The sequence below is a fragment of the Nannospalax galili genome, unplaced genomic scaffold, assembly GCF_000622305.1.
Source record: "Nannospalax galili isolate Female #2095 unplaced genomic scaffold, S.galili_v1.0 scaffold1436, whole genome shotgun sequence".
Taxonomy (NCBI): domain Eukaryota; kingdom Metazoa; phylum Chordata; class Mammalia; order Rodentia; family Spalacidae; genus Nannospalax; species Nannospalax galili.
Window position 1 is genome coordinate 243,203 of NW_008338997.1, and position 18,453 is coordinate 261,655.

Consider the following 18,453-nt stretch of genomic DNA (forward strand, 5'->3'; position numbering starts at 1 on the left):
AGACAGGGTCTCCCTGTAGATCCAGCTGCCTGGAACTCACTCTGTAGACCAGGCTGGCCTTGAACTCACAGAGATCCGCCTGCCTCTGCCTCCTGAGTGCTGGGATCAAAGGCGTGCACCACCACGCCCGGCCGGATTGTCCCACTATTGATACGGGGAACTGTGGTAACTGCCTGCCTCTAGGTTGCTGTGCCCAAGTTCCTATGGGAGTGTGTGAATGAAGCCCCAGGCAGATGAGGCACCCAAGCACTGTGCTCTGTATTCGTGGAATGTTGTCACATTTAGACATGTCTAGAATCTATTTATTTTCATGAACCCTGGTTGCTGTGCTTGTTGATGACATTTCTCAAGGCTCCAAGTTGAGGTGAGAGAGAGAAAGAGGCTTTTGGGAGAGGGGAACTGCTTTTGAAGTCACTGTTTAGGTGTTCTTATAGCCTGAATATCTTACTGTGATTAAATTCCTTTTTTAAAAACTTTATGTTGCTTTTATTTTAGGATTTTTTTTTTTTTTTTTTTTGAGACAGGGTCTCTCTGTAGCCCAAGCTAGCCTGGAAGTTGACCAGGCTGAACTCAGTTTCACAGAGTTCTGCCTGCTTCTGCCTCCCAAGTGCTGGGATTAAAGACATGCACCACTACCCACACCTGGCTCTTTGTGTGTTTATATGTGTTTGTGTGTGTGTGTGTAGGAGTCCATGTGTCATGATACACATGTGAAGGATACTGGCTCTAATTTTTTTCTAAAATTTGCTTGTGTATTTGCCTGCGTGAATGGGTGTGCACAGGTGCATGTATGTATGTGGATGTACATGCCTGTGTGTATGCGTGGAAGTCAAATAGGGTCACCTCCTCTCCTCATCTGTTTCTTTGAGGCAGGATCTAGCTATGCTGGAAGTCAGCAAGCCCAGCCACCCTCCCGTCTCTGCTCCCTCAGAACTAGGGTTACAGGTGTGGGGAATTCCCACCTTGTTAAGTGGGTGCTGGGATCAAACTCCAAGTCTCATGGTAGTACAGCAAGTGCTCCCAACTGCTGACCCATCTCTCCCACCCTGATTTAATTTCTAAAAAAAACTTATGTGTATGTTTTTCCTGCATGTATGTAAGTGTACCACACGTGTGTGTATCCAAAATTGGAACTTCTGGAGGTAGTTAGGGTTACAGAGGCTTGGATTTTTTTTGAGACAAGGTCTCCCTGTCGCGCCATCTGGCCTGGACCAGGCTGGCCTTGAACTTGCAGAGATCTGTCTGCCTTTGCTTCCTGAGTGCTGGGATTAAAAGTGTGTGCCACCATACCTGGCTCTTTTTGGTATTTTTGAGACAGGGTATCCCTGTAGCCTCAGCTGGCCTGGAAGTTGACCAGGCTGTCCTTGAACTCACAGAGCTCTGCCTTTCTCTGCCTCCTGAGTGCTGGGACTAAAGGCGTGTGCCACCATGCCCAGGGTAACTAAAAATCTTTTAAAAGTTGATGGAAGAGGTTGGGGGGAAAAAGCAGCAATGGCAGACACACCGGACAACTGACCTGGGCTCAGAACCTGGCTCTGCTGTAATTTTCTGGGTGACCACATGCGCCTTGAGCCTCAGTTTCCCCCCAGTGAAAACACCGTGATGGTGATCCCTACCTTCTGCTAGATTGAATTGGGAGAATCTGCACAGGCAGGGAGATAGACAGACACAGGCTAGGAGACAGGCAGACAGGTAGGGGAGACAGCCAGGCAGATGCATACACATGTCTTCTGTCCTCTGCAGCAGCCACAGGGTGGCACTTTGTTTCTTTCTCTTTGTTTTGGGAACTAGCCAAAGTGCCTATGGGAATGAAAACTGAGTTCCAGGGCCTGTGCAGCCTCCAGGCTAGCTACACGCAGGTCTTCCATGATTGCTCCATTGAAAGAATCCAGGATATGACACAGGAGGGTCCCAGGGTGACTGGCAGGTGTCACAGTGGAAAGTCAGGCAGATGGGAGCATGCGGGCAGGGGAGGTTGGCTGGGGCTCCCTGGTAAGGTGATGGAAGTTTCTAATACATGGGTTGTTTTCTGTTCAAAAAGTTCCTGTGAGACCAGGTACCATGGTTACTCACAGGCCTATCATCCTTACCCTGAGGATGTGGAGGCCAAAGGATGAGGAGTTCAAGGTCATCCTCCACTACATAGTGAGTTCCAGGCCAGCCTGAGCTACATGAAACTATTTCAAAAGCAAAAGTAATTACGAATGTGCATCACAGGGCTGGGGTGTAGCTTAGTGGCAGAGTACTTGCCTGACAAGAGCCAAGGGAGGCTCAATGGGACAGTGGCTCCTTTATCTGGTTTCTTGTCCTCTCTGCCTGAAGTTCTCTGGGCTCAGAATGGAAAGCCAATGACAGGCATAGACATTATACCAGTATGTGCTGGCTCAGGGTGGGATGGGGGCAGCGGGCTTGCTTGCCCCATCTCTGTGGGCTCACAGCTCTGTGCAGGATGAGATGGGAGGAGGAAGCTGACACACCAGTGACTATTCCCTGTTGTCCCCAGCCCCACAGGCCTCCATCCCTTCTGACTCAGCGTCTCAGACCACAGCTGCTGTGGTGAGTCATCTTGGAGCCTCATGCACTCCAGGCAAGGAGGGCAGTGATGGGGGGGGGGGACCCTGTCCCGCAGCTGGCTTGGCCCTCTGCCCTCACCCTGGCAGTGATTTTCCAAGATGACGTTCCCAGGACCTATCACTCATGAGCCTGCCGAGAGTGGCTCCCCAGACTCCTGTGTCTTGTACAATACCCCTTCTGGCAGCTGTTTCCTGCCCTCTGTCTCAGCTCTGCCCTCTTCCTCAGGCCTGACTGCTTCCAAGATGAAGGAACTTGGGTTAATAGAACAGTTCTTGCTGGGCACAGTGGCTTTAATCCCAGCACTTGGGAAGCAGAGGCAAGAGGATCTCTGTGAGTTTAAGGCCAGCCTGGTCTACATAGTTCCAGGCCAACTGGGGCTACAGGGAGACTCTGTCTCAAAAAGACCAAGAGCAAGAGAGATTCCAAATATGGAACAATTCATTGGGAATCTGGACCAAATGCCCCTGTGGATTGCAGGGCCTCTTGATCAAGGTCCCCTCCTCCAAGACAACTTCCTGAATGCCCTTTCCTTCCCCACTTTCTCCTGGATAACCATCTCCACATATTTGTCATCTTGTGTGGTCACTTCTATCCTCCCACTTCTGTGTTCAGTTCTGGGCTCAAAAGACATCTCCCTTCTGCATGCCCGCCCCCTCCAGCACTGCTTCCTTCGGGCCATTTATCAGCAGTTGAAAGGACTTCCTAGCTGGGGATTAAGAACTCTAACCACAGGCTCTGCCTTCTACCAGGCAAAAAAATCAGAGACAATTCCTTTGACTCCTGTGGGTCTATATTTTGTTTTGGGTTTGTCTTTTTGAGACGGGGTCTCCCTATAGCTTCAGTTGGCCTCAAACTCACAGGTTGGCCTCTGTCTCCTAAGTATTAGGCTTAAAGGTGAGTGCCATCGCGCCTGGCCTTTAAGTTTTTTCTTTTGGCCTGCATTATATAAGTGTACCACACGTCTGCCTGGTACTCTTGGAGGCCACAAGAGGGCATCAGGTTGTCTGGAACCAGAGCTAGTTATGAGCCACCATGTAGGTGCTGGGAACCGAACAGGGGTCCTCTGCAAGAGCAGTCAGTGCTCTTAACCGCTGGAGTCATCTCTTCAGCTCCTGTGGGTTTGACTTCATCTGCAAGATAACATGAACTGAGGCACACCTGGCTTATTCCAGCCACATCATGCCTTTTAAGTTGTGGCTCCTACAGGAGAGCCAGGAAGGACAGACATCCATACTTGACAGTTAATAAGGCTGGGGGGGGCGTGGCTCAGGGGTAGAGTGTGGTATATATATGAGTCCCTAGAGTCTATCCCCAACACCTCAAAAGCAGAGTAAATAGCTGGTGATATGGCTTAGTGGGTAAAGGTGCTCGCAGTATAAGCCTAGTGACCTGTTTGATCCTTGGTGCCTGTGTAGATGCAAGTTGAGAACAGACCCCTTGAACTGTCCTCCCCTTCACATGCACACAGTGGCACGTGCCCCTCACCCCACATCACACTCTCATAAAAACACAAGAAAACACAGTAAATAGGGCTCTACTAGATAGTCTGGGCTGAGCTGGGGATAGACCAATCCCAAGCACAGTGCAAACCAGAGTGCCCAGTCACTAAAAGGCTTGGTCTCCATAAGCCAAGCTAGATCATGTCCACAAGCTGGTGCTCTGGCCTCTGTCCATTGAATAAAAGCCTAGAACTAGAAGTAGGTGACCAGTTCGGCCTCTGGAATGTGTTTTTTTTTTTTTTTTTTTTTTTTTTTTTTTTTTTTAAAAAAAAACCCTGTAGCCCCAGCTGTCCTATAACTTACTATGTAGACCAGGCTAACCTTGAATTCACAGAGATCCACCTGCTTCTGCCTCCCAAGTGCTGGGACTACAGGCGTGTGCCACCACGCCCGGCTGGAATGCTCTTTTAAAGTTTGGGGACCTAAAGCAGGCTGGAACCATGCTTCAGTTTCCCTTATCTCTAAGATGGACTTGTATCAGCACTGAGGTGCCTGTCTTGCCAGTGATGGGGTTCCTCAGTCCTTGGTGGTGGAGACTCAAATCTTCATCCTCCCTCTGGCTGGCATAAAGAGAGTTGGCAGGTCCTTTCTGTGAAGCCAGGCTCTCTAGAGGAACAGGCTAGGGACGGGGTGTAGGTGGGAGGCTGTGGCCTGTCCCCATATTGTCTTGGGTGGCCGGTCAGTGCTAGGTAGTGACTTGGAGCATATGCATGCAAGGATCCAGAGCGTCTGCAGGCCCCTGTGGACTGAGGGAAACCACCCACCCACACTGGGCCTCACTGACCTCCTCCTCAGTTCAGTCCCACAGTGTGCCTAGGGTGATCCTATCAAGACAGGCGCAGCCTCCTTGGGAAAACAAAGGCCTTTGGGATTTCCAGAATTACACCTTGTTTTGTGTGAAGGGGAGCATGTGTGCCATGGCCTATGTGCACAGGACAAGACAGTCCTCTCCCTTGTGGCTCCTAGGGTTCAAACTCAGGTCATGAGGCTTGGCAGCATTACACTTCCTCACTGAGCCACCCCACTGGTCCCATTGGTGGCGAGGCACCCCATCCCTCCTCGCTCTCCTGAGCACCAAGGCCTGCAGGTGGGCCAGCACAGAGAGAGGCTGTTTGGACTCTGCCCCAACCTTGCCTCATACTGGCATAAAAGGTACGAAGTCCAGGGGTGACTCAGACATGGGCATGGGGCTGACAGATACAGGCTTGCAGCTCTTGGTGCGGCCTTCAAGGCCGTGTGGTACCCTGATCTTGAGGGTGAGGCCAGGGAGCGTCCTATGGTAACCCAAGACACCATCACGCACATACAGAGAAAAGCCTGCTCTGGTTTTCTCTGGGGAGGCTGAAAATAGAAACGGGCTCAGCTCCCATTCCAGAGAAACGAACGGGGCAACACAGCTGGGTGTGTGGCTCAGGAGTTTGAACACAGGCCTAAAAGCTTCCAGTGAGTGTCTGAGTGTCTAGGTTTCCCAGGCACCTCAAAAAAAGGCAGGGGGAAGGATGGGGGAGCTGAGCATGGTGGCCCATGCCTTTAATCAAAACACTCAGGAGCTGGAGGTAGGTGGATCTTTCTGGCTTGGAGGCAAGCCTGGTCTATTGGCCTATATGTCCAGTTTCAGGCCAGCTGGGGCTACAGAGAGACCCTGTCTCAAATTAAGCGAACTTATTCTGTGATGCCCACAGGTACACCATGGTGTACGTATGTGCATGCACCCCCCCCACACACACACACAAACAAGAAAAATGATTTGCTTTATTTATTTTGAAGGAATCCAGCTGAGGTCCACTTGGCCCCCACTGTGTGCATAGCTGGTGTGGCACTGCCTACCACACAGTGTCCACCAGACTCCATAGGTAGTCACTGATGAACTTCTGTGAGAGCTGTGTGCTGTCCAGGTGGATGGGCTGGGCCACAGTGGGGCCATGATGGACTGAGGGCATGATGCAAGGAAACGGTGCACAACGCCCCTCCCAAAGCCCCTGTCTTTTCAAAGAGGGTCTTTTTACTTATTTGAATTTCTTTTGAGATGGGGGTCTCACTACATAGTCCAGGCTGGTCTTGAACTTGGGACAATTCCTCCTCCCCCAGTCTCTCCAGTGCAAGGGTTACAAATGTGTCATTTACATTACTCACTTGTGGGGTGTGTGTGCACATGCCACATGGGGCAAGTGGAGGTCAGACAGTTCTCTCCTCCTATCATGTGGGTCCCAAGAACTGAACTTTGGTGGCAATCTCCCCTACCCACTGAGCCATCTCACCAGATCCCTAATTTCTTTTTAATTAACAACTTTTTTTTTTCTGGCACTTGGAAGGTAAAGGCAGGAAGATAAACAAGGGTTTGAGGTCAGTCTGGTAAACAGTAGTTCCAAGCCAGCTAGGGAATGGGACCCAAGGCTTCCTATAACCTAGGCAAACCTTCTGCCACAACTGTATCTTCTGGCTAATTTCCTCCATTTTTTTTGGTCTTTTTGAGACAGGGTCTCCCTGTAGCCCCCAGCTGTCCTAGAACTCAGTGTGTAGACCAGGCTGGCCTCGAACTCACAGAGATCCGCCTGCCTTGCCTCCTGAGAGCTGGGATTAAAGACGTGCACCACCATGCCCAGCATAATTAAAAATTTTAAAGTAACTCCTATCCTGGAACTCTGCATTATTTTCTTAGGCTACCATAAGAAAATACCACAAATCCCCAGCTGTCCTAGAACTCAGTGTGTAGACCAGGCTGGCCTCGAACTCACAGAGATCCGCCTGCCTCTGCCTCCCCAAGTGCTGGAATTATAGGTAAAGGCATGTGTGCCACCACGCCCAGCTTGTTTTGTTTTTTTGAGACAGGGTCTCCCTGTAGTCCCAACTGGCCTTAATCTCAGAGAAATTCACCTGTCTCTGCCTCCCTAGGGCTGGGGTTAAGAGGAAGCACTACCATGTCCAGCTTCATCCCTTTTTCAAGGCTGAATAATACTCCAGCATATGGTTATACCACATTTTTTTGGTCTTTTTGAGATACGTTCTCCCTGTTAACCCCAGCTGACCTGGAACTCGCTAGGTAAACCAGGCTGGCTTCAAACTCAGACATCTGACTGTTTCTGACTTCCAAGTGCTGGGATTAAAAGCCACCACGCCCAGCCTATCCCTCATTTTCTTTACCCATCTATCTTTTCAAAGGCACACAGGTTGCCGCTACACTTGGTTGTGGTGAGTAATGCCGCTATGGACATTGTGTGTCACACCGCCTAAGGAGCCTAACTTCACTATTTTGAGACTTGCGCATCAGTGCAGTTACTGGACCCTGTGCTAGTTGTTTCTAATATTGTGGTTGCTGCTTTCTGTCAAGCCCCTCAAAGGATACTGCCTTTGACCATGCCTGGTTCGCATTCGTAGTCCCACTCGATTTTACTAATCCGGTGATAGAGCTGGGCCACGTACCTACACAAGGAATGTGGGAGAAAAGTTACCATGGTGCTAACTTAACCAAGAGCAGCAGGGTAGAGCCACGAGCAGGGCTCCAGGTCTCAGCCATGGAACCTACACAGCGGAAGGGATGGTGACAGTGGTGTCCTTGTCTACTTCTCTCTCCTGCTGCTGCAGACCTGCCTCCAGCTCCTTCAGCTCCTGCAGCTCTGTGGTCAGCTGAGTACAAGAGGTCAATTAAGGGTTTGGGTTCTAGAAAGAGGGATGGAGGTGGGGAGGGAAGGAAGGAGCCATTGACTTGTCACCTCACTACAAGTCACTACTTTAAAGCACCAGGTGCTCACTGCATTCTGTTCCCGTTTTGGTCCTATGGTGCTAAGGATAGAAGGTACGACCTGACACATGCCAAGGAGGCTCTCCACCTGAGCCCTTTACTGGGGTATTCTAGGCAGATGATCCATGCCCTCAGCCCCTACTAGGGGGTTCTAGGCAGGAGCTCTACCACTGAGCCACACCCACAACCTTCACTGGAGTCTAAGCAGGTGCCCTATTGCTGATCTGTACCCTAATCCCATCCAAGTGTGATTTTGAGGGAGACTGTCAACTCCAGTTAAGGATATGAGAGGCTGGCCTGCAGACTGGCATCCTCCTCAATGGTCTTCCGGAGCTCTGCCTCCAGCTGCTGCAGCTCGGTACCCCCTAGGCGGGTACATTCCTTCAGTTCAAGAAGGCTTTGAGCTACTTCCTCCTCCACAGCCAGGGTTTCTGCAGTGAGAAACAAGAGGGCTCCTTTGAGTCTGTCCTTTGCCCAAGAGTAGAGGCCATGTACCATCCCCTATCAACATAAGCCACTCCGGCTTCATCAATTTCTAAAAACTCACTAGAACCTATGCAGTGTTTCTGTTTCACTAGAACACGTTTTAAATTTAAAAAAATTTTTTTAATGTGTATGAGTATTTTGCTTGAATGTGTATAAATGTACCCATGTGTATAGTGCCCATAGGGGACAGAAGAGGGTGTTGGATGCCCTGGAACTGAAGTTACAGACAGTTGTTAGTTACCATGTGGGTGCTAGGATTTGAACCTGGGTCCTTTGCAAGAGCAGAGTCATCTCTTCAGTCCCTGCCAGAGCACCCTTTTTTTTGGTTTTTGAAACAGTTTACCTCTAGCCCCAGCTGGCCTTGAACTCAGAGATCCACCTGCCTGCCTCTGCTGCCCAAGTGCTAGGATCTTAAAGGCGTGTGCCACCACACCCAGCTCCTCTGCCAGAATACATTTTAATGAACCAAAAATGCTAAGGATCAAGGTGTGCACCTATAATCTAGCACTAAGGAGGCAGAGGATTGAGAGTTCTAGTTCAGTGTAGGACACAGACCCTTGCTGGGCAGGCATGGTGGTGGCAGACACCTCTAATAAGAGTGTTCATCTGGCTACAGCTCGGGTCATCAGTGAAAGCTGAGGCAGGAAATGAGGCAGTGACCATGGCGGAGCACTGCTGGTTGGCTGGCTCCCCTGGCTTGCTCAGCTTTTCTTTCTTTTTATTATTTTTATTTTATGTGTATGCGTATATTGCCTGCATGTAGGTAAGTGCACCTTGTCGTGCAATGTCTGTGGAAGTCAGAAGAGGCTGTCGGATCCCCTGGGACTGGAGTTAAGGGTGGCTGCTGGGATTCGAACCCAGGTCTTCTGCAAGAACCAGTGTTCTTAACTGCTGAGCCATCTCTCCAGCCCCTCTTTCTTGACCTCTCTTTTCATTATAAGGAACCAAAATTTACTGGAGTAAAGTTTACTAAGTGTCCTGGGATAACCCAGGGTCCCCTCCATGTATTACCACAGTTGGGACTTTCTATTTGAAACCCTGGCTAGCCTGGAAGTATGTAGCCCAGGCTGGCCTCAAGCTTAGGAGTCTTCTGCCTCTGCCTCCTAAGTGCTAGAACTACCACCTCAGCTCGGACCTCAGCCACATATACAGCTTGCTTTTGGGGTTTTTTGTCTTTTTGAGAGGGTCTCAAAAAGACCAAAAAAAAAAAATTATGTGTATGAGTGTATTGCCTGCACGTAAGTGCACCCTGTCATGCAATGTCTGTGGAGGTCAGAAGAGAGCGTTAAGATTCCCCTGGAACTGGAGTTACAGATAGTTGTTAGCTGCCGTGTGAGTGCTGGAAATCTAACCCGGGTCCCCTGCAAAAGCAGCCAGTGCTCTTAACCACTGAGCCAGCTCTCCAAGTCCCACAGTTTGTTTTTTTAACATTTATTTATTTTATCTATTGTGTATGGTGTTTTGCCTCCATGTATATTAGTGCACCACATATGTGAATGCCCACGGAGGCCAGAACAGGGATCGGATTCCCTGGAACTAGAGTTATAGTTGTTAGCTACCATGTAGGTGCTGGGAACTGAACCAAGGTTCTTTGCAAAGCAGTCAGTGCTCTTAACTGCTGAGCCCTACTGCTTTTATGTCTTTGTGTGTGTTAAGTGTATGCCTGTGCATGTTTCTGTGTGGAGGCGAGGTCAAAATTCGCCTCTATCACTCTCCACCTGTCTTTTTTTGTTGTCGTTGAGACAGGGTCTCCCTGTAGCCCCAGCTGTCCTAACTCACTATGTAGAAAAGTTGGCCTAGAACTCTCAGAGATCCACCTACCTCTGCCTCCTGAGTGCTGAGACCCTATCTTTAAAAAGAAAGGAAAGAGAGGCGGCACAGGAGGAGTAAGAAAGGAAGGAGGCAAGGCTTGGTAGCTGCTGGTCTCCATGTTTGGAGACATGGTCTCGCTATGGAGCCCAAGCTGGCCTGGAACTTCCCATCTTACTGCTCAGACTCCTGCACAGCCTCAATGTCCTCAGCTGCCACTTTCCTCCCTGGTCCCTGAGTCTTTGACATCAGGAATGGCCTTCCTGGGACAGCCTGTGATGAGCTGCATAAGCAATTCAGATCTGCATTAAGACCGTCCTTGCTATGCAGCATGGACACCCGAGTTCAAATCCGCAGCATTCATGTATGAGTCATAGTTACAGCAAGCCTGCAACCTCAGGCCTAGGGGTAGGGAGGTGGAGATGGGAGGCCACTAGGGTTTCCTGAGGGCCAACCAAGCTCCCAGTTCAGTGAGACCCTTTCTCAAGGGAGCGCCATTCACCTTTGGTCAGTCTATGTATATACCTCTCTCTCTCTTTCTCCTGGCAGAAAGCTGAACATGGTTCCACACAACTGTACTCCCAGTACTTGAGAGATAGGCAGGAATATCAGGAGTTTGAGGTCATCCTTGGCTACCCAGGAAGTTCAAGGCCAGCCTGTGCTACACAAAACCATATCTCAAAAATCAAGTAAATAAGGCCGGGCGTGGTGGCGCATGCCTTTAATCCCAGTACTTGGGAGGCAGAGGCAGGTGGATCTTTGTGAATTTGAGGCCAGTCTACATAGTGAGTTCCAGGCCAGCTGGGGATACAAGGAGACCCTGTCTCAAAAAAAAAAAAAAAAAAAATCAAGTAAATAAATTCTTCTGTGGACTAGGGATGTAGCTCACTTGGCAGAGTGCTTGCCTGGCACACACAAGGCCCTGGGTCCAATCCCTAGTACCAGTGTGGTGGCACATGCCTGTAATGCCAGTTTTCAGGAGGCTGAGACCAAAAGACTGCTGAGAGTCAGACTGCACTAAATACACAGTGAGTTCCAGAACAGCCAAGAGTAGATCAAGACCAGAATGGATCTTAGAGCTGAAGAGCTCAGTGGTTCAGAGCACTGACTACTCTTGTAAAAGACCTGGGTTCCCAAGTGCCCACACGGAGGTTAACAATCTGTAACTCCAGTTCCAGAGGCTCCAACTCCCTCTTCTGGCTTCTATGGGTATTGTATGCACATGGTACACTTACATATATGCAGGCAAACACTCAGAAACATAAAATTAAAAAAAGATTTCAGTCTGCCAACAGACTTAAAAGGACTGATTCAGCCCATAACAGGAACTAAATTCTGACAAGCAGTACAAGGCTGAACTTTGAGGTATACTGCGTCATGTGCGGCTCCAAGAGCCCGAGTTCTACAGCAGAGGATCAAGTCAATCGGGTACACAGTAAGACCCATCTCAAAAGAGTGAAACCTGGGGTGATGAAATGGCTCAGAAGATGAGGGTGCTTGCTGCCAAGCCTGCCAATCAGGAGTTCAGGCTCATCCCCTGTACAAGATCAAAACCAGCCTGGGCTACATGAGACCTTGTCTCAAGAAAACACACAAAAAAACAAAACAGGAAAGTGAGGAGTGGTTGCTTCAGGGGAGGATGATTTGGTTTGGGGTAGAGGAGGGCTTGGAAGACTTGCTTTATAATTAATTACTTAATTTTCTTTCTTTTAAATCTTTTTATTTTATGTGTTTGAGTGTTTTGCCTGTATGTATGTTAAGTGTATCATATGCATGCAATTCCTGTGGCAGCCAGAAGAGGGGGTTGGGTTTCCTAGAACTAGTTACAGATGGTCATTAGCCCTCTTGTGGGTGCTGGGAACCGAACCTGAGTCTGCTGGAGGAGCAGCCAGTGCTCTTAACTGCTGAGCCAGCTCTCCAGCTCCAAAGCTGTTATTTTGCTTTGTTTGTTTTGAGGCAGGGTCTCATGCAAGCCAGACTGGCCCAGAAGTCACTATGCAGCCAAGGCTGTCCTTGAGTTTTTATCCTGCCTCCACTCCCCAAGTGCTGGGATTACAGGCCACACTATCCGGCTTCCATATCAATTTTTGAAATCCTCACCATAGGTTGAGTGTGGTGGTGCACTCAGGAGACAGAGGCAGGTGAATCTCTGTGAAATTACCGCCATCCTGGTCTACATAGGGACATGGGGCGTTCCAGGCCTGCTGGGACTAAAGGAACACTGTCTCAAAAAACAAAAAAATTCCACCAAAACCCAGGAGAAAGGCATAGACTTTTTGCTCCGAACACATGACAGCAAGCGACACTTGCTGACAAGGCGTGGTGGCTCCAACCTGTAATCCCAGCACTGGAGAGGCTGAGGCAGGAAGATCATTGCCAGTTTCAAGTCAGCCTCGGCGGCAAGGAGGTGCATACTAGCCTGAGGTACATTTAAGATCGAGTCAGGGGTGAGACCTCGCAAATCCCTATATTTACCTCTAACCCCTAGGGAGAGATAGTTAGTCACCAAGCTCATTTCACTGGTACGAAAACTGAGGCTGAGAGCTCCCACTAGGACTGGAGGAACCGGGAGTCGGGGTGCGGAGGGCCCTCACCCCGAAGCCGCCGGTCCGCGCCGTTCTGCGTCTCCAGCAGTCGCTCCACCACCTGCTCGTGGCGCCTGAGCAGCCTTCGCTGCTGCGCTTCGGCGCGGTTGGCTCCCAGCAGACTCAGCAGCCCGTGGCTCACCTCCTCCATGTCGCGGAAAGCCGCCATGACTGCGAGAGGAGCACGAACCCGCGCAGATTTGTCTTCTCGGAAGTACCGCCCCTTTCCGGAAAGCCTAAGTCTCATTGGCTAGGTCATACGTAGCAACCAATCAGCGTGGTGAGAGGGCGTGCCTGAGCGAGAGTGCGCCGCGTCTGACTCGGCGCGCATGCGTGAGTTCTATCGGTCCTAAGCAAAAACCGATCGTCGCGGAGAGGGCGTGGCAGAAAGGAGCGCGCGCCTGCCTGGGTTCGGACGCACGCGCACCGGTACCTCTCTCTACCAGAGCGATGAGAGGGCGTGTCAGAACGAGAGGCTGTGCCTGGCTCGTCCGGGACGCATGCGCACAAAGCCTTCTGTCAATCTTGTGGGATAACCAATCGTCGCGGAGAGAGGGCGCGTCAGAGAGGCCTCAAGGCTGGCGTGGGACGCATGCGCAGAATTTTTTGTTACGCGTGACGAGCGGTGATGTCGGGGTGTGATGACCGACCCCTGGGGTCTAGCCTGCGATGCATTCTGGGACTGGTGATGGCAGGGAGAAGGTGTGTTCAGACAGCTTGTTTGATACACGTAGACTTGAAAGTACCGGACCTTTGAGTTTTATTCTGCTCTGGCGCCAGGAATCTAGGGCCTGAGTGGTCACACTAAGTAGTCCTGACTAGCCCGGAACTCGCTTTGTAGACCAAGCTGGCCTCGAAATCACAGAGATCTGCCTGCCTCTGCCTTTCGAGTGCTGGAATTATTTTATAATGACTTTAAAAAACTTAATTTTAGAGCTATTTTATTACACAATAATGTGATTCATTAATTTTTGGACTTTTTTCAAACAGGGTCTCGTACCCCAGGCTAGTCTTGACTCGCCAAGAGCTAATTCTCCCTCTACTTTCCAAGTACTGAGATTACAGGCTTGTGCCATCACACACGTTCATAGTTCTGTTTCTTCAAATTATCTTAAGTAGGAGTCTAGCACGGTGGCTGACACATGTACTCTGGTAGTGGGGACAAAAGGGATGTTATGAGTTCCGGGCCAGCCTGGCCACAGCAGGAGACTGTCTCCAAAACAAAAGTACAACAAAATATCAAACCTGAAAAACAAAATAAAACAAAAAAACTAAAACCAGGCATGGTGTTTCATACATGTAAGCCTAGGACTCCAGACCAGAGGCTAAGGCAGGTGGACTATAATGAGTTTAGTCCAGCCTGGGGTACAGAGTGAGTTCCAGGTTAGCCCGAGTTACAAAATATAACTCTGTCTTGTTTCTGGAGAGTGGTTAAGAGCACTGGCTGCTCTTGCAGAGGACCTAGGTTCATTTCCCAGGATCAACATGGTGGCTAAGAACGGATCTGTAACTCCAGTTCCAGGGGATCCACCGCCATCTTCTGGCTTCTTCAGGTATTGCATGCATGTGGTGCATTCACATAAAATGGAAATAAATATATTTTATATATTTTAAAAATTAAAACCTCTTCTGACTGGAGAGATGGCTCAATGGTTAAGAGCACTGACTGCTCTTGCAGATACCTTGGTTCAAATCCAAGCACCCACATGGTGGCTTACAACCATCCATAACTCCAGTTTCAGGAGATCTGACAGCCTCTTCTGCCCTCTGCAGCCATTGTAACAGTGCAGGTGCACTTACATGCATGCAGGTAATACATTCATACATGTAAGCTAAAAATAATAATATAATTAAAACCTGCTATTGAGGCCGGGTGTGGTGGTACATGCCTGTAGTCCCAGCACCTGGGAGGCAGAGGCAGACAGATCTCTGTGAGTTCAAGGCCAGCCTGGTCTACATAGTGAGTTCCAGGCCAACTGGGCTACAGGAAGACCCTGTCTCAAAAAAAGGCAAACAAACAAACCAAAAAAAAAAAAAAAACCCTCTCATTAAACACACACACTGGACACAAACACAGACACACCAACTCCACTAATAATAAATTAAATAAAATTAACAACAGAAAAGAGCAAGTGTAATGGCGCACACCTTTAATCCCAGCACTTGGAAGGTAGAGGCAGGTGGATCTCTGTGAGACTAAGGCCAACTTGGTGTACATAGAGAGTTCTAGACCGGCTGGGGCTACAAGGAGACCTTGTCTTAAAAGCAACAAATACAGATCTCTGTGAGTTCAAGGCCAGCCTGGTCTACATAGTGAGTTCCAGGGTAGCTGGGGCTACAGGGAGATCCTGTCTCAAAAAGACCAAAAAAAAAAAAAAAAAAAAAAAGAAACAAATAATAGGGGACTGGAGAGATGGTTCAGCTGTTAAGAACACTGGTTGTTCTTGCTAGAAGACCCAGGTTCGAATACCAGCACCCACATGGCACCTAACAACTCTAGTCGCAGGGTGTCCAACAGCTTCTTCTGACCAATTCGGGCATTGCACGACATGGGTGCACTTACCCTCATGCAGGCAATACATGCATACTCATAAAAATAATAAAAAAATTTAAAGTCTTGAAAAAAGAAACAATAATTTTTTAAAAAATTAAAGCAAATCAAAACCAAAACAATAAGAAAAGGTAAAAAAAAATAATGGAATTGTTCAGACTTTGGACACCAGAGCCTTTGGAGCTGGGACTGCACTGTCACCATCTGGCAGCTGTGTGACTCTGGCAGGTGACCCACCTTTTCTGGGCCTAAACTCAATGAATTGCTTAACAGGGCTGTGTTGAAAGAAAAAGAAGCCCAGACACTGGGGCCAGGGCTGGGGCAATAACTCAGTGGGGGAAAATGCTTGCAGCCAGTGTGCTAACTCAGGAGGCCTGTGGTCCAATGTTGAGGGAAAAATAAATAAATAAATAAAAAGACCTTGGGTCAGTTTTTGGCTGTGCAATTTGCCCATGACCTTGGCAGGCTCTTTACAGTTCTGTCTTATCTAAACCCCAGGGCTAAAGATAGCTGGCTCTTATCAGCAGTGCTCCCTCAGGAGATCAGCCACGTGGACTGAGCAAGCAGAACCCCAGGGACATAAATGCCCCAGGCCAAAAGTGTTACCCACCTCCCACTAAGAGCAAAGGGTATACCACCTCACAGCCAGGGCTTCTATCCAAAATGAGGGAGAAATCTCAAAAGACCCAGAAAGCAATCTGCTGACAAGGACGTGGAGAAATTGAACGCTGGAGCAGGTAGAGCGGCAAAATGCTGCATGCAGTAGCTCTGGGAAACAGTGTGGAGATTCCTTTAAAAATTAGTGGGACTCGCCCACTGTGGTGGTGAACACCTTTAGTCCCAGCACTTGGGAGGCAGAGGCAGGCAGATCTCTGTGAGTTCAAGGCCAACCTGATCTACATAGTGAGTTCCTGGACAGCTGGGGCTACAGAGAGATCCTATCTCATAAAGAAAAAAAAAAAGGAAAAGAAATAAGAAAAAAAATTAGAGGTTCTGGAGAGATGCTCAGCAGTTAAGAGCACTGGCTGTCCTTGCAGCAGACTCAGGTTGTGGGTACATGGTAGTTAAAAACTGTCTCCAGTTCCAGGGGATCCAAAACCCTCTTCTGGCCTCTGCAGGCATTGCATGCACATGGTGGGCAAAACACTCATACACATCATATAAAAATAAATAATTTGCCGGGCGTGGTGGCGCACGCCTTTAATCCCAGCACTTGGGAGGCAGAGGCAGGCGGATCTCTGTGAGTTCAAGACCAGCCTGGTCTACATAGTGAGTTCCAGTCCACCTGGGGCTACAGGGAGACCCTGTCTCAAAAAGACCAAAATATTTTATTTATTATTTTTATTTTATGTGTATGCATCCGTGTTTTGACTGCATGTATGAAGGTGCACCTGTGTCATGCAATGCCCACAGAGTTCAGAAGAGAGTGTTGGATTCCCTGGAACTGGAGTTACGGACAGTTGTTAGCTGCCTTGTGGGTGCTGGGATTTGAACCCATGTCTTATGCAAGAACAGCCAGTGTTCTTAACCACTGAGCCATCTCTCTAGCCCCATAAATAATTTTTGGGGGGTCTTTTTGAGACAGGGTCTCCCTGTAGCCCCAGCTGGCCTGGAATTCACTATGCAGACCAGGCTGGCCTTGAACTCACAGAGATCTGCCTGCCTCTGCCTCCTGAGTACTGGCGTGAGCCACAGCAACATAAATAATTTTTTTTTATTAGAAAGACAAAAGGCTGGGGATTTTGCTCAGTTGGTGGAATGCTTGCCTAACATATAGAAAGTCCTTCAGTACTGCATAAACCAGGTGTGGTGACACATCTGAAATTACAACATTGGGAAGGTTTAGGAAGGAGGATCAGAAATTCAGTCATCCTTGGCAACATAAGAGGTTAAATGCTAGCCTCAGCTACAAGATACTCTGTCTCAAAAAACAGAACACCACTACGCATGAAGGTATACACCTTTAATCGCAGCCCTTGAGAGGTAGAGGCAGGCATATCTCTGTGAGATCTCTGTGAGATCAAGGCCAGCCTGGTTCACATGGTGACTTCGGGTACACTGGGACTAGGGAGGCCCTTTCCAAAACAAAAAATAAAAAATAAAAATAAAAAGCAGAACAAATGGGGCTGGAGAGATGGATCAGTGGTTAAGAGGGCTTGCTACTCAGTCATAAGAACTGGAGTTTGGATCCCAGCACCCATGCTGGGTAGCTCACAAATACTTGTAACTCTAAGGGATTCAGCTCCATGGAGACTGAACACACGTGTACATACATTCACACAGACAAATACAGACATATACACACATAAATGAAATATTTTTAAAATGTTTGGCATTGCCTGGAATGGTGGTGTATGCCTTTAATCCCAGCATTGGGAGGTAGAGTCAGGCAGATCTCTATGACTTTGAAGCCAGCCTGGTCGCCAAAGGGAGTTCCAGGCTAGCCAGGGTTACAGGGAGACCCTGTCTCAAACAAACAAATAAAAACCAAAATACAAAACAAGGGCTAGGGAGATGGCTCAGCAGTAACGCTTTCTGCGTGAGCATGAGGACCTGAGTTCAGAGCTCTAGCTCCCCATTAAATCTAGACATTGAAGCATGGGGCAGAAACCCCAGCACTCAGGGAGTGTAGGCAGGTGGATTGTTGTGCCGGTTGGCCAGCCAGTCTGCCAAAATACTGAGCTTCAGAGCCAGTGAGAGACCTTGTTTCAAAAATGTAATGCACATACACGTGCACATACACACATAAACATATACATGTACATACATATGCCAAGACACACACTGTGCTAGATCACATCAGTTGTCAGTTTGACACATCTGGAAAGCCAGATCCTTAGTTGGGGAATTTCCTCTATTGAAATGGCCTGTGGCCAGGTCTGTGAGGCATTTTCTTGATTGTTGGGTGATGTGGGAAGGCTCAACCCAGTGTGGGTGGTGCTATCCCTGGGAAGGTGGTCTTGGATCATATAAGAAAGTAGGCTGGGCCGGGCCTGGTGGGACATGCCTTTAACCCCAGCACTCAGGAGGTAGAAGCAGGCGGATCTCTGTGAGTTCAAGACCGGCCTGGTCTACATAGAGAGTTCCAGGCCACCTGGGGCTACAGGGAGACCCTGTCTCAAAAAAAAAAAAAAAATGCCTTTAATCCCAGCACTTGTTAGACAGAGGTAGGTGGATCTTTGTGAGTTCAAGGCCAGCCTGGTCTACATA

The 18,453-nt window shown here is 48.9% G+C and overlaps 1 protein-coding gene across 2 annotated transcripts; it reads right to left on the reverse strand.

Annotated features, from left to right (window-relative positions):
• Window positions 1–5,805: 5,805 nt before the first annotated feature.
• Spc24 (SPC24 component of NDC80 kinetochore complex) lies at window positions 5,806–12,900 on the reverse strand. 2 transcript variants are annotated; one of them, XM_008833559.3, is made up of 5 exons: window positions 12,702–12,898; window positions 8,099–8,243; window positions 7,597–7,701; window positions 7,417–7,493; window positions 5,806–6,003 (listed from the first exon to the last, which is right to left on the reverse strand). In XM_008833559.3, exons 1-5 carry the CDS (start codon window positions 12,859–12,861, stop codon window positions 5,897–5,899), a joined length of 594 nt encoding a protein of 197 aa, XP_008831781.1. In that variant the 5' UTR covers window positions 12,862–12,898; the 3' UTR covers window positions 5,806–5,896. The 2 variants fall into 2 exon arrangements, with proteins under 2 accessions (XP_008831781.1, XP_029419622.1); XM_029563762.1 differs by lacking the exon at window positions 7,417–7,493 and having other exon boundaries at window positions 5,931–6,003; window positions 12,702–12,900.
• Window positions 12,901–18,453: the final 5,553 nt, after the last annotated feature.